At 35.5% G+C, this 13,905-nt stretch overlaps 3 protein-coding genes across 5 annotated transcripts; 2 read left to right on the top strand and 1 right to left on the bottom strand.

Annotated features, from left to right (window-relative positions):
- Positions 1–40: 40 nt before the first annotated feature.
- CAL (K-box region and MADS-box transcription factor family protein) lies at positions 41–3,691 on the bottom strand. Its single transcript, NM_102395.3, has 8 exons — positions 3,373–3,691; positions 2,239–2,317; positions 2,057–2,127; positions 1,869–1,968; positions 1,693–1,734; positions 1,440–1,481; positions 691–839; positions 41–476 (listed from the first exon to the last, which is right to left on the bottom strand). The coding sequence occupies exons 1-8, from the start codon at positions 3,555–3,557 to the stop codon at positions 377–379; spliced, it is 768 nt and encodes a 255-aa protein (NP_564243.1). The 5' UTR covers positions 3,558–3,691; the 3' UTR covers positions 41–376.
- Positions 3,692–5,084: 1,393 nt separating this feature from the next.
- On the top strand, positions 5,085–7,278 carry AT1G26320 (Zinc-binding dehydrogenase family protein). 2 transcript variants are annotated; one of them, NM_001198169.1, is made up of 5 exons: positions 5,085–5,532; positions 5,970–6,150; positions 6,280–6,446; positions 6,544–6,611; positions 6,698–7,201. In NM_001198169.1, the coding sequence occupies exons 1-5, from the start codon at positions 5,287–5,289 to the stop codon at positions 7,074–7,076; spliced, it is 1,041 nt and encodes a 346-aa protein (NP_001185098.1). In that variant the 5' UTR covers positions 5,085–5,286; the 3' UTR covers positions 7,077–7,201. The 2 variants fall into 2 exon arrangements, with proteins under 2 accessions (NP_001185098.1, NP_173956.1); NM_102396.3 differs by having other exon boundaries at positions 5,137–5,532; positions 6,529–6,611; positions 6,698–7,278.
- A 287-nt stretch (positions 7,279–7,565) lies between these two features.
- AT1G26330 (DNA binding protein) lies at positions 7,566–13,794 on the top strand. 2 transcript variants are annotated; one of them, NM_001198170.1, is made up of 15 exons: positions 7,566–7,789; positions 8,149–8,187; positions 8,261–8,340; positions 8,424–8,555; positions 9,146–9,652; positions 9,784–9,898; positions 10,016–10,336; positions 10,448–10,879; positions 10,984–11,831; positions 11,924–12,009; positions 12,095–12,313; positions 12,433–12,561; positions 12,745–13,089; positions 13,263–13,378; positions 13,470–13,772. In NM_001198170.1, exons 1-15 carry the CDS (start codon positions 7,672–7,674, stop codon positions 13,565–13,567), a joined length of 3,585 nt encoding a protein of 1,194 aa, NP_001185099.1. In that variant the 5' UTR covers positions 7,566–7,671; the 3' UTR covers positions 13,568–13,772. The 2 variants fall into 2 exon arrangements, with proteins under 2 accessions (NP_001185099.1, NP_173957.2); NM_102397.3 differs by lacking the exon at positions 8,149–8,187 and having other exon boundaries at positions 7,566–7,785; positions 8,233–8,340; positions 13,470–13,794.
- The last annotated feature ends 111 nt before the right edge of the window (positions 13,795–13,905 follow it).

The following is a 13,905-nucleotide window of genomic DNA, read 5'->3' on the forward strand; positions in this document are numbered from 1 at the left end:
CTATTTTCAATTCAAAATTTACCTTCTAAGGCTGTGATTTACTTTGACCAAGTAAAGTTCAAATCATCAAAGACTAAATTCGTATTACAAATATTTTTTTTGTGTGAAAGAAATCAAATTACAATGTAACGATGAGATCAATATAGAAAAGGTTTGAACAACAATTCTTTCTAGCTCTCTCAGTCCCCAAATATTACATTTATTCATTGCTCCCCGAAATACAAGATATATTGAATTGGAAAAAGGCTTGATCATGTTGATATGATATAAGGACATACCAAAAATATATTAATTAACCGGTGTTTAATATAGATCATGAGTAGAGGATCGATCTTATATTATTTTAAAGAGATTGATATAGATCGATGTAGTCTATTCAAGCGGCGTAACAGCCAAGGTAATTGTAAATGGGTTCAAGAGTCAGATCCAGATTGTTCCTCCTCATCGCCGTTTGGTCTTCTTCTTGGTACAAACCACTGAAATTACAATCATATATAGCAAATTAAAATCATAATACAATAATATGCATGCATACCATCAACCTCTAACGCCATACCTAACACAAACCCTATATATGAAGTGCATTCACTATCATTGCCTATATGACTGACTGAACACTTCACTATATATGAGAATTTGACATTATGGTAAGAAAAAAGAACTTAAAAAAACAAGAAATACTGCCGTTACCCCATATTTAGGAAAGGAGAAGTCTGATGAGCGATCATGTAAAGATGGGGGTGTTGAAATGGTTGTGGCTGTGGTACATCGTCGACGCTGCGGTTCAGCTGCTCACATTGGGTTTGTTTTGTCCTTAGGATGTTTTCCCTCTCCTTTATCTATACCGATTACACACGCCAAGAAAATGATATAAGCATCATCTTTATATAGATTCCCATTTGCAACTAATCAGCTATTTGCATTTATTCAAGGAACTTCAATTTTTTATTCTTATACTTTTTTTTGTAATATGATATTTTCAAACAAAATGCAAAGTAATAATTAAATCTGCAAAATGTTAAGCGAATTTTAGCGTCGTCAAGGTCTTACTATTGTGATATTTTTTCATTTAATATATGTTCTTTAATCAAGTAGTTTCATCGTACGTTTTCTTACTTCTCAATAAAACTTAAATAGAGCTCCTAGCTATCTAGCTAATGTATGTGTAATTTACACATAGACTATGATTATGAGAAGACAGTTCAAGTTCAAGTTCAAATCTGGGAGACAACCTTAATACTAAACGGACAAAGCTTACCTATACGTGCAGCTAGGCTCATGATTATACCAATCAAAAGAAACTACATATCAATTCTTTTTACTCAAAAGAGTTGGTGCCGAAAGTGGAGAGATGGTAGCTTAAGGTAGAGATTGAAGTGGAGTTCAACAGTGGAATTGTAAATAGTGAAACAGTTAGAAATGCAAAAAACAATGATCACCTGTTTGGTAAGCATGCTGTTTTCCTCCTGTATCTCCTTCTCCTGTCATTTCCACAAAAATGACACCATTGTCAATTTCTCTTTTTATATGATCTATATAAGTATATATACATCTAGTAATTAATAATATATTAACCTGAATTATATATAACCTATATGTTATTTATTTATTAAAAGATTTATATCTCTAACATATAAGTCATGACTCTATACACACAGGACTTGAGAGATAAAATGGTTTTAACTTAGCTACCTTTCTTTGGAGGTGGTTGAGGGACTCATTCATGAGTTGATTCTGCATACAAAAAGGCCAAAAATTATTTATTTATATGAGACAATCTCTATACAATATTTGACTATATGTAATATATCCACACAAAGTCAAAGTTAGTTATGCATAGAGATAGAGTGTGGGATATATTTACACACTTTTCTGGAGCGAATGTGCTTAAGAGCAGTCTCAAGCTGCTGCTCCAGATTTTGGAGATCCTTGAGGCTCATTGGTTCCAACTCTTCTCCCAGATAATGCCTATGATGATTTAGTTAATTAAGAACATTCTCTCTTCTGTTATTCCTCAATATTTAACTACTAAAATAAATTTAAATGTACTATGTACCTTTGGTTTCTCTCCAAAAGCTCAATCTTGGCCTTAAGCCTGCTATACTCCATTGACCAGTTCGTCTGTGCCTTCACAATTAATTTCCAACATGAAAGCCAATAATCAGTTTATATGCTATGTTAAAACACATGCAAGATTCAAAATATACACAAATATATGATGGAGATCATTAAACATACATTAACGTGAGAGTCAGGTGCAATCAGCTGTCTCTCGGCGTAAGAATACCTCTCGTAGCGTTCTAGTACCTTCTCCATGCTACAAATATTAAGCTTACGAGTTAGAATTAGTTTGGATTCAACCACCAATATATTTGCATACACAACTATCTTATCAGCTAGCACAAGAGGCCACTTGTTTCAAACGTAATTAACGATTCACCCAAAATATGTGATAACATATAGCATCTGATTATGTAGGGTTATCTAATTAATCTATGTCATTAAACATTAGTTTCTTCCTTTCTATTATGGAATAAAGATGATCTCTAGTTTTGTGCCTAAACCCTAGCTAGAAACAGTACTGATTTCTACCATTTTAAAAATAAATAAACCAGTTGAGCCACTAACCCCACACCCCAAGACGTATTCAAGCACCCTGTAAAAGTTTAAAAGGAACTGTTGAAGTTAAGTTTGACCATCAGTACGGAGGAACTGTTTAGAAAAAAAAGAACGATCTGTTTTACATTAATCCCCAGAGGTCAAAGACTCCCTATACTTAGATGTCACATACTTATTTCCAGTTTCTCTATACCTAGCTATAAACCATTATTAAATGGGAAAAAATGAAGAGTTTCTTTCTAAACTTAATTAAGATTATTGGTATACTAATATATATATATGTGTGTGTTCATAAAATGCAACTTAAAGATATTTAAGCAAAAGTATAGCTTTCCTAAAAGCAAAAACCCTAGTCTAGACCATAAACATCCGTTCTTTCTGTACCTAATATACTAAACTTGACTTGAAGCAAAATGTACATTTCCAGATTAAAGAAGATGCTGAAGATTTCTTACAAATCCATGCCACTATAATTAAGTAGATCGTATTGTAGGGTTCACTAAAAGTCCTAAAAATTTTCATTTTCTTTGATATATAATAAATTATTGATAAAAATAAACTAATGATATGACCAACACAATCAGTTCGTAGACCCAAGTAAATAGATACCAAATCAGTGGCAAATTTTCAGAAAGACAGATAATAGAATAGAAGACACAGAAAGTATGCCTTAAGTAGAACAAAGACTACTAGTTAGGGCAAACGAAGGCACACTAAAAATAACATTAAAAAAAGAAGGAATTAAGCAATTACCAAGATTCAGAGGAGTACTCGAACAATTTGCCCTTATGGGAGAAGACAATAAGGGAAACCTCGGCATCACAAAGAACAGAGATCTCCTGAGCTTTCTTCAAAAGACCAGTTCTTCTTTTCGAGAATGTCACTTGTCTATTGATCTTGTTCTCTATCCTCTTCAATTCAACCCTACCCCTTCCCATTTCTCTTAAAATAACTAAATTATATGAAGAAAAAACAAGAGAGATAACGACGATCTTGATCTAATTAGGAAAGTTTTCTAATGATGGTAATGTGAAAGAGTGCTTCTTTCACTCTTTATTTAAAGAAGAGATATTTTGGAAATAGCGGTTTGAAAGAAAGCTATAACTTGGTATTGGGGAAGGAAATAAACCAGAGTTGGTTTCTAGGATGTGTTGTCGACTTCTCATTGGTCTGATTAGACTTCCATTGCCTAATGTCGAGTCTATGTTTTCTCGTATATAATTTTCAATAAGTGGAACATTGATAAAAAAAATAACAATAATTGATTATCGACGTCTAGTGACGTGAAAATGGGTTAGCTAGACAAGTGAAATATGCACAGACCACAGACTTCAGAGCTTCCCCAAGTGTCGCATTCGATTTGCATTGACGGCGGATATTTCTTAAATAATTTTCTTTCATTTTCTAACTATATTATTGGTTGTTGATATATATTTTTTGTAAATAAAAATGTAATAATGTAACCAAGTAGTTATAGAGGTTTTAATTGCTCGGCGGTAAGAACAGTGAAGTACATATAGATGTTTCTTGGTAGAGTTGAACTTCAATTGACAACTGTGTATTTTGTTGAGTCAATAGATTTCACGTTGGATATAAAGATACAGCAGAAGAAAATTAATTTTGAAGTTTGGGTTAATTAAGGAAATATCCAAAATACAAATTACCATAAGTTTTTTTTGTACTACTAAGCAAATTATATACTCAACTTTTCTTTTTGCTAAAATTTGTCTTTGATGGAATTCTAGGGAATAAATTAAGAGAACTACGTATTATAGATTAATACACCATGATCACTTTAAGCAGACCAAATGATAATAACTTATTGAACACGATTTATTCATGTAGTACGTACATAGATCCAAAGATCGGAATAAGATACGAGAGAAAATGGTTACCCCATTTATTTATGTGGAGATAAGAAGCAAGCAACTAAAGCAATTAAAAGTACCAAAGAAGAACATTTAGAGCAAACTAAAAGAATCTAAAGCTCGTGCCCTTGGCGACACTATCCGCTGATCTCCATTATCAACACTTTTCGTACATATGCAGTACTTCCTCCTTTGTCCATTATTAAAATTTAGCATATATGTTTGAATCGTTGCCGCTTTCAATTTTTTTTTTTTTTGAGTATATTGTTTTGAGTGTTGTATATCCGTCAACATATTACACATCTATATTTTTCAACTTTTTGGATGAATTTACTAAGTTGGCATAAATTATCAAAAAACAAATTGGTAAATGATCTGTTATTAAATTGTGATTAAAATAACATTTTGACCAAAACAAACCTCGCATCACACATAATTATGATATTTTATTATATGGTGCATGCAATATCTGTTAACTAAGATGCTATTTGAATGTTAATTTCAATGTGTCATCCAATCCAATCGAGTTTTTTTTTCTTTTTAAAAAAACAACAAAATTCATGGTCACTATAAATACTCTTTTATTCTTAAGAATTTTTTTCTCCTGTATTTTCCAAAAATAATAGTCCATTTTTACCTTATTTATCTCCCGAAGAAATTGGATCGATCAATGAAGGAAAGAAATCAAATGGTCTTATGATCAAAGCAACATTGAGAAATTCAATCTACAAAAAGCAGACACATCTCGACGTAAGAAAGAAGAAATTATCATAGTGATCAAAAGTACGTAAAATCGGAAATGACGAACGCAGAAGCAGTAACGGTGACCAACAAGCAAATCATATTCCCAGACTATGTTACTGGATTTCCAAAAGAATCTGATCTTAAAATAACCACAACTACCATTGATCTAAGGCTTCCGGAGGGATCCACCTCAGTACTGGTGAAGAATCTTTACTTGTCTTGCGATCCTTACATGCGCATTTGCATGGGAAAGCCCGATCCCTTGTCTTCTTCCCTTGTTCCACCTTACAAGACCGGCGTGGTATGAACAAGGACAATACATATATTTCCATTGTTCTCTGAAAATTAGAAATCTCCATTGAAATTGGAATCAACTTATGTCACCATGGTGTTTATTGCATTGGTTATATACATCTTAATAATGTTTTGGAACCAATGATGGATTTTAAAATTTATATCTCGTTTAAGAAATATTATTATCCGTGTGTATGACAGTATGTAGGGTTGTCTCGTATGAATTTAATTTTCGATAATGCTGCTAAGAATCCAACAAGAGATTCTAATATGAAACGGATGTGCATGTTAGACAATTAATGTTCATTACGGATAAATTGTTTTAATTGCAACATTTCTGGTGAATATTGTGTTCTCGAAGAAATTATACCTCTAGCAAAATTGAACATTTCTTCGGGATATTTTGTTCTTGTATACTTCGTGTTAAAGATGTTGTCTATGCAGCCAATCATTGGGCTTGGAGTGTCTAAAGTGATTGATTCAGGACATCCAGATTACAAAAAGGGAGACTTACTTTGGGGACTAGTTGGATGGGAGGAGTACAGTGTTATTACTTTAACTACTTACTCACACTTCAAAATCGAACATACCGATGTTCCATTATCTTACTACACTGGACTTCTTGGTATAATATCTTATTCCTCTCTAATTAGTTTGGTAGTGAAAAAAGCTTGGCTATGTGATGTTTTTTTCTCTATATATTTATCACGCTTAGTTTGGTAATGTTTTTATCTGTTTCATTTGATCGGAACAGGTATGCCTGGTATGACTGCTTATGCTGGATTTTACGAAGTTTGTTCACCTAAAAAAGGAGAGACTGTCTTCGTGTCAGCTGCATCCGGCGCGGTTGGTCAGCTCGTGGGACAATTTGCAAAGTTGATGGGTTGTTATGTCGTTGGTAGTGCTGGCAGTAAAGAAAAGGTACTTAAAACTCTACATTACTTGTCAAAACTTTAATGCATATAAAGAAAGCCATTTTCTCATTATCCGGAGTTTCTCTAAGGTTTATCTACTCAAGACAAAGTTTGGGTTTGATGATGCTTTCAATTACAAGGAAGAGAAGGACTTTAGTGCTGCCCTAAAGAGGTCAGTTTACACATCTATCTCTAGTTATATATAGATAGGAAGTCATACATAATATAATTAAAAGCGATGACTTATTATAATTATAGGTATTTTCCGGAAGGGATCGACATATATTTTGAGAACGTTGGAGGCAAAATGTTAGATGCCGTACTCATAAACATGAAGTTGCATGGTCGTGTCGCAGTATGTGGAATGATCTCACAGTATAATTTAGTGGATCCAGAAGGCGTACACAACTTACCCACCATTCTTTACAAGAGGATACAACTTCAAGGGTTTGGTGTTTGTGATTTCTACGACAAATATCCTAAGTTTTTGGATTTTGTGCTTCCTTACATTAGAGAAGGGAAGATAACATACGTTGAGGATATAGCGGAAGGATTCGAGAGTGGACCTTCTGCTCTTTTAGGACTCTTCGAAGGTAAGAACGTCGGGAAACAACTATTTGTGGTTGCTCGTGAGTGAGACGTTGAAGGTTTCATATTATATGGTGTTGTTCTTTGAAAAGTAGATTATGATTCTTTGTTTTTAGTTTTGTTCGGACAAGTCATTTCCTTGACACATGGGAATAATAATCGCATTTGTTTTTAACTTAAAATTGAGACGTTTCAACCTTTTTGGGACGAATTTTTTTTTGTTTTTTAGACGTATCAACTATCAAGTTATATTTTAATTAGGGTTCTTGTATCATTGTATAAAGTCTCGGCTTTATGGTATCAAAAAAATCCGATGTCAATATTAAACAAAGCAATTAGAATTCTTCTCACCATTTGAGCTTCTAACTTTGTTAACATGATTTAGTCCAATTGATTAAAGTGATTAATCCAAATACGCACCTTCAAAGTGGTTAAGCCTGTAATTTTAAAATAGGCCCAAAGCCCATTAAGTGCTTTTTTTTTAATATGCGGCCTTTTAAGTTTTGATATAGTTATGGAGGGAATCATTTTATTTCCCGCGAAAGCATAACCCCTCTCTCTCTCTCTCTACCTCTTCCTCGAATTTGTCTCCGGCGTCGCGAGATTTTTCACCGGTGCTCCGATCCCGTGTTTCCGGAATTTCAATGGCGAGTCCAAGAGTCGTATCTGAAGATAGAAAGTCTGTTGACATCGAAATCGTCTCCGTCGGAGCTCTCTATACCGGCTCATGGGATAAGAAGTACTGGAGTTCATCTAGGGTTGGTTTTCTCTGCTCTCTATCCTCCATTCGTCAGTCGATAGCTCAATTCAACTCTTTCTGTGTTACTTTTCTAATTCCTTAGAAATTGAGAAGAAATATAGAATCAGATTGACTTCGATTACTGTAATTTGAATTATTTTGGATGGGGCTGATATGCCTAACGATGCAATGAATCGCGATTAATTTTGTGTAGATTGGTACATTTGCAACTATCAGGATCGATGATCAGTAGATTCTCTGTTTCTGAATATTTTTGATTTAAATATATACGTTCAGTGATACTGCATAGGGTAGAGAGTAGAGACTAGATCCTTAAGCTGAGGGTGTAGATTGGGTTTGACTGTTCTCGTTACTTCAACAGTGAACAACACTAGATCTATTGAAACAACTTATGCATATGGTGTCTCAGAATTTCTATTTACTTTAGCTTCTTTTTGTTCATCAGGGAAAAGATCGTTTCCCTTATCCTGTAGGCTACAAAGCTGTTCGAGCTCACAGTGGGAACACATATTACATGGAGATTGAAGAAGGTGCCAAAGGACCTTTATTTCTGGTGCGTTGCTTTTTCCATATAAATTATAGAAGATTGTGCATACTTTCTTTAGAATGCAACAAAGTCTTACTCTATTGTTGCAGATTAGATATTTGGATGAATCATGGACGGGACAGACCCCGGATATTGCATGGGGAAAGCTCCAGAAGACGGACTTCTCTCACTTAAAAATATGGCATGGAAAACGGTTTACATGTAAGATGGGCGGCATGGAGGTACGCATCTCAGTTTCTTTTTGTTACCTTCTTGAGACCATCTTGCATGCTACTTTTATAACCAATTCAAAGTCAAACATTCGTCATTGCCTTTCCAAGAATGTTCTTGCATCCTATTGTGATGATTTGGTGAATTTTTTGAAAAGACACTTGCTGGCAACATGATCACTATCTGTGTACTTGAGAGTTTCATAGGCACAATTATTTAATCTGCATTTTGTTGAAGTCATGGAACAATATAGTATAAGTAGTAAACGGACCAAGAAGATATAGTTAAGATGTGCGGATCTATAACCTGTGATCATACCTCTGTTCTTCCTGATAAGAAGGCCTCTTACTGTCTTCTACTGCATTTCTGACTTCTCAATTCTAAGTTGATTCATAGGCAAAACCATAGTACTTGGGATATACCCGCCAGACAAGTTGAGCATACTACTTTAACTAAGATTTTTTTCAAATGTTTTGCTTTCCTTCGGTGTTGGTCACTAGAACTATCAGTTGGTTTGTAGTTTATTCTAATCCTACCACTGTGATGGGGTTAATTAATTACTTCGGTTTAAAATGACTATGATTTTTTTGTTTTGTTACAGTTTTTTGGCTTCAAAAACCCGTTGGTTCAGAGGTTGCTCCGGGAACTTGTGACCAATTCCCATGGAATGGTAGAATCTAGCCCCAGCAGTAGGGCCTCTCATATCCGGGTCAACGATGAAAGGCCAGTCATGTGTGCTAATCCAAATTTATTATGTTATCTGGACATGCCAGTGGCTAGAAAGAAGAGAAGCAGAAAACCTGGAATAACATACCAGAATTCAGTAGCTAAAAGTGTCCATAAAAAGCCAAGATTTCAAGACTCATTAACTGGTGGCGAGATTTTAAATTCAGCACCAGTGTCAATCTGTTCAGGAAAAGGAGAAGTGGAGACAGTTGGTCAGCAAGTTGCACTACCAGAGCAGTTTCATTCTAATCATGCTACAAACGAATATTCATCTCTGCCATCAGAAAAGCCACCACAAATGAAAATTTTCATCCCTATTCAAGAAACAAACCGGCTTCCTGACAGCTGTAAATCAAAGCCATTATCCAAATTTTCTGAAGAGGTATTCCATAAAGAACTTCTAGTATGTTTATCTCGAAAGCTTTATCTTTCGTTATTTTAGCGTAGTAGACTGGTGAAGGTTTTTTTCTCCAGGAAAGTTGTTTTGAACGAGAAGTGTCTTAATTTTTTCAGTTTCATGGGTTGCAAGAAAAGGAAAACAAACCCAACGATGATAATTTTCTGCATGAGAGCCCAAACATGACTGCTTCCAGTTTTTGTGCACCTGATACCTTGGATTTCCTGCAAGGTATTAGCCTTTAATTCTAACTTGTTTAATACCAAGATGTCAGCATCTAGCAGTAAGAAGATTTTAATCTTTATGGCTGTATCTTTTCATAGATTCCGTTTTGTCCAATTCTTGCAGATAACACCGCAAGTTCTGCTCCAAAAATAAATGATGATACAAGTTGCATGAAAAAGGAAGAATTGACACATGCTAACATGGTAGTTGGTGAAGGGATTTTAGCTGAACCAAATGCAGAGGATTTAGCTGACTCTACTTTGAATCTGACTTCTAAAAAAAGTGATTCTGATTTAGTTGATCAGGAAACTGCCAAAACAATGATGTCATTACTACTTCCTCAAGCAATTCCACTGCTCAAGAAGACCTCAAGCAAGAAGCCCCCAAGAAATGATATGTCAGACAACTGCAAAACGAGCCAACTTAATGATGCGTCAGGAACTGGTATAGTTAACCTCTAGGAAAGATCTGAATATAGTCTGTTTTAGATTTGAGATTGCAGTATTTTATCTTGAAGTATTCCCTTATTCCATAATTTCTCTTCTAAATTTGCAGCTGTGTCACTGGCGATAAGAGAATCTAGTGGAGATGATGAGAATATGCAAGTTGTTGCTCCAGATTCCGATCAGGATTTTGCAAGCAATGTATCCATTGCTCCTGACAGTTTTGATGAGTCTCACTTGGTTGGTCCTGGGAGTGGACATATCATCTCTTCTTCCCAGGAAGTCTATCCAGCAGTCCTTCCTAAAATGCCCATAGACGAGGACCATGTTCCAATAGTAAATGATCTATCGGTTTCTGCTTTGGAAGAGAATAATCAAGAAGAATATATGAAGAGGTTCATGTCAATACCACACTGTACCAGCTCAGTTAACATGATTTTATCCCAAGAATCTAAGGAACGCTGTGCAGCAGAAGGAAACTTGTTGCAAAAAGAACACCACTCCGAAAACAAGGAACCAAAGAGCACATTTTGTTCTACTGAAGGTAATACGCTAAATCTATAAATATCACCATTTGCCTCCACCCTCAGAAGCTTTGCATGACTATTTGTCTGCTGTGTATGTAAGCATGAGTCTAATTGCCTGCAGGTAATGGTTTTCCGGTCGACACAACCCCTACTGAAGCTTGTTCAGTTAAAAAGGAAAATCATAAGGTGTATATCAGAAAAAGAGTCTCGACCAATCAACATCGAATAAACAGAAATTTATCCTCTGAAAGTAAAAACAGTTGCAGAAATACTGGAGAAGATGATTCCATAAGGAATATGTCTCCGATTAATTCCTCACGTATCTTGGAGCTTCAGCCGACCTTGTCTACCAACTCAGTATCAGATAGAACGAATCCTCTGGGTAATGAAAGCGGTCATGTAACAGAACAATACCAGGGTCCTGAGTTAGTGAAGGTGAATAACAACACATTCACCAATGTAAAAAGCAATGAGGCGTGTGTGGTACCACAAGATACAAGGTCAGCTCATGCTTTTGGAAGTGCAAGTATATCATCATCCTCATTTCCAGCTTCAAAATTTGAGGATTGTCAAGCCAATATTGGTGAGGAATTGGGCATCCAAGTCTCTGAACCACCTTCTACAGAGTCTCAGTATAAGGAAAATACTAGCGAGAAATGCACGTCTGTGCAGGAATTTCCAGCTAGTTCAAATTTAAAGCTCAACAGAGATGTAAAGATCAACAATGAGATGGAAAAAACTGTTGAGCTGCTTGGCTGCTACTTTCATCCCATGCCTGTTTCATCAGTATTACTCAGGACTGTTGGAAATGAAATCTATATTTTGGTGTTGAGCTTTGCTACAGAAGATAGAGTTAGGACCCTGTTTATGTACAAGATGTCAGCTGAGGCACCAAGCAAAGGATTCCCGTCTATCATTGGTCACACTCCTGCCATACTCCCCATTGTGGATGACAAATCTAGTGGAAATGTAAATTCATTAAACTTTTTCGTAGTTTCTTCTCTTAAACTTGTTTTTCCTCTCTAGTTATCTAATAGTTGTTAGTTGTTACATTTCGTCAGGGAACACTCGAGATATCTAATTTGCACTTCACTCCAGACGGGCTGCATCTTATTTTAACTGGCAACATCAAAACACCTTATTGCAGGTTTGGACTCTTTATTGTTTCATATGGTACAGAGATACAGAATAAAGATATTAGCTAAGAGATTATTATTTTCCCTTTTTTGCAGGAAGAGGGAAACTGATTGCTCGTGTTTGATTTGTACATCAGCCTGTTTTGAGGAGAATGCAGTGAGGATTGTCCAGGTGAAAACTGGTCATGTTTCTCTTGTGACAAAACTTCAAGCAGATGACAGTGTGCAGTGTGTGGTGGTGTGCGATCCTAACAATCTCATTGCAGCTGTTAAGAGTGGAAACCTTATTGTCTGGGCCATGAACTCGCATTGGAGGTACTCTCATCAGAGTTCATTACTCTTCTCTTAAAATAGTTGTCAGATCCTTCTTCTATTTGGAGCTATTGGATCATCATTGGAATTTTTGCTAATGTTCTTGTATCCTTAATTTGCAGTGGTCCTACCGAAGAATATGTTATACTCGCAAATCCTTGCATATCATCATGCATCATGGAACTGAAGAAGATACCAAAATGTCCTCATCTCGTTATTGGGCATAATGGTATAGGAGAATTTACAATATGGTATTTTGCTCCCTCTTTCTCTCTCTCCCTCTATCTTTAGAGTTTTTTTCTCTGCCCATCTCTTTGTTAAATTACAGAACACTATCCGTGCTAGGGAATGATGAGGAGCAGCCAACTTTGCTTGATCTTTTTCTTCCTGTCTCCATTGTTTCGGCCTGCTAACTTTGTTTATTATCGATTTAGGGATATCTCGAAGCGAAGCCTAGTATCAAGATTTGTATCTCCCAGCAATTTGATCTTTGAGTTCATTCCGACGAGCTTGTTTGCATGGCACCCTGTACATAGTCATTCTACAATCGAGGATAACGTTGACATGATTTTAGCTGCAACAAAATTATGGTTCTCAAAAGGGGTCAACAACAAAACATTGGTTCCAGCTGAAGTCAAAGACACTGCTATTTGGCTTTTAGTCTCTACTGATCTTGACTCAGATGCTAAATGTGACCGTGTAGAAAGTCCAGTTAGATGTTGGAGACTTGCTCTCCTTGTGAAAGACCAACTCATATTGGGAAGTCAGTTGGATCCGAGGTATTATCACACATCTCTTTCTTTACATGGATACTGTCTTTCTCAGGCTCCTCTGGTTTCTCCATGTTCCGAGAAATTAGTTTTGCTTTGGGGATTATATGAGAAGTAAATGGTATATGAATGGTAACATTTCTAAATCCATGGTTCATTGGCTATGGATTTGTGGTTTACAGGGCTGATGTTGCCGGTACAATATCTGGCCATGGAGTAGCAGGCACACTTGATGGACTTGTGTATATGTGGGACTTATCCACTGGCACTAAACTCGGCTCTCTCCATGATTTCAAAGGTATACACTGATTGAAGTTTTAACTAGATATATCCATGAAAATAACGAAGTCAATTCTCAAAAGTTAATATTGTTACATGGATTTTGTCAGGTCAAAGAGTTTCATGCATCAGTACTGATGATTCCAGAAATATATGCATAGCAAGTGAAGATGGTCAGCTCCTAGTTTATTGCCATCCGGAAAAGTAAACTCAAAATCAATCAAGGAGGGTAACAACAAAAAGATGTTTTGCCAAAATGACTTCAATTGGCTTGGTTACATTTTTAAGTCAACTAAGTTTTTATGCTTGTAAACTTTTACCATATGGCTTACAAGTTGAGAATTTTCTAATCTAGTTAAAAAAAATTGTACGAAGATGTAAATGATAAATGATGATAAATAAATCTTTTATGTATATTCGTTGCTACAACTTACAAGGCATTTCTGATTTCTCAGTAATTTTTTATTCCATTTTTGCTAATTTTCCAAAAAGGAATTAAGAATATGAAATTATAAATAATTAAATTAAACGACGTCGTTGCTGAGA

This window comes from Arabidopsis thaliana (assembly GCF_000001735.4).
Source record: "Arabidopsis thaliana chromosome 1 sequence".
NCBI classification, from domain to species: Eukaryota; Viridiplantae; Streptophyta; class Magnoliopsida; order Brassicales; family Brassicaceae; genus Arabidopsis; species Arabidopsis thaliana.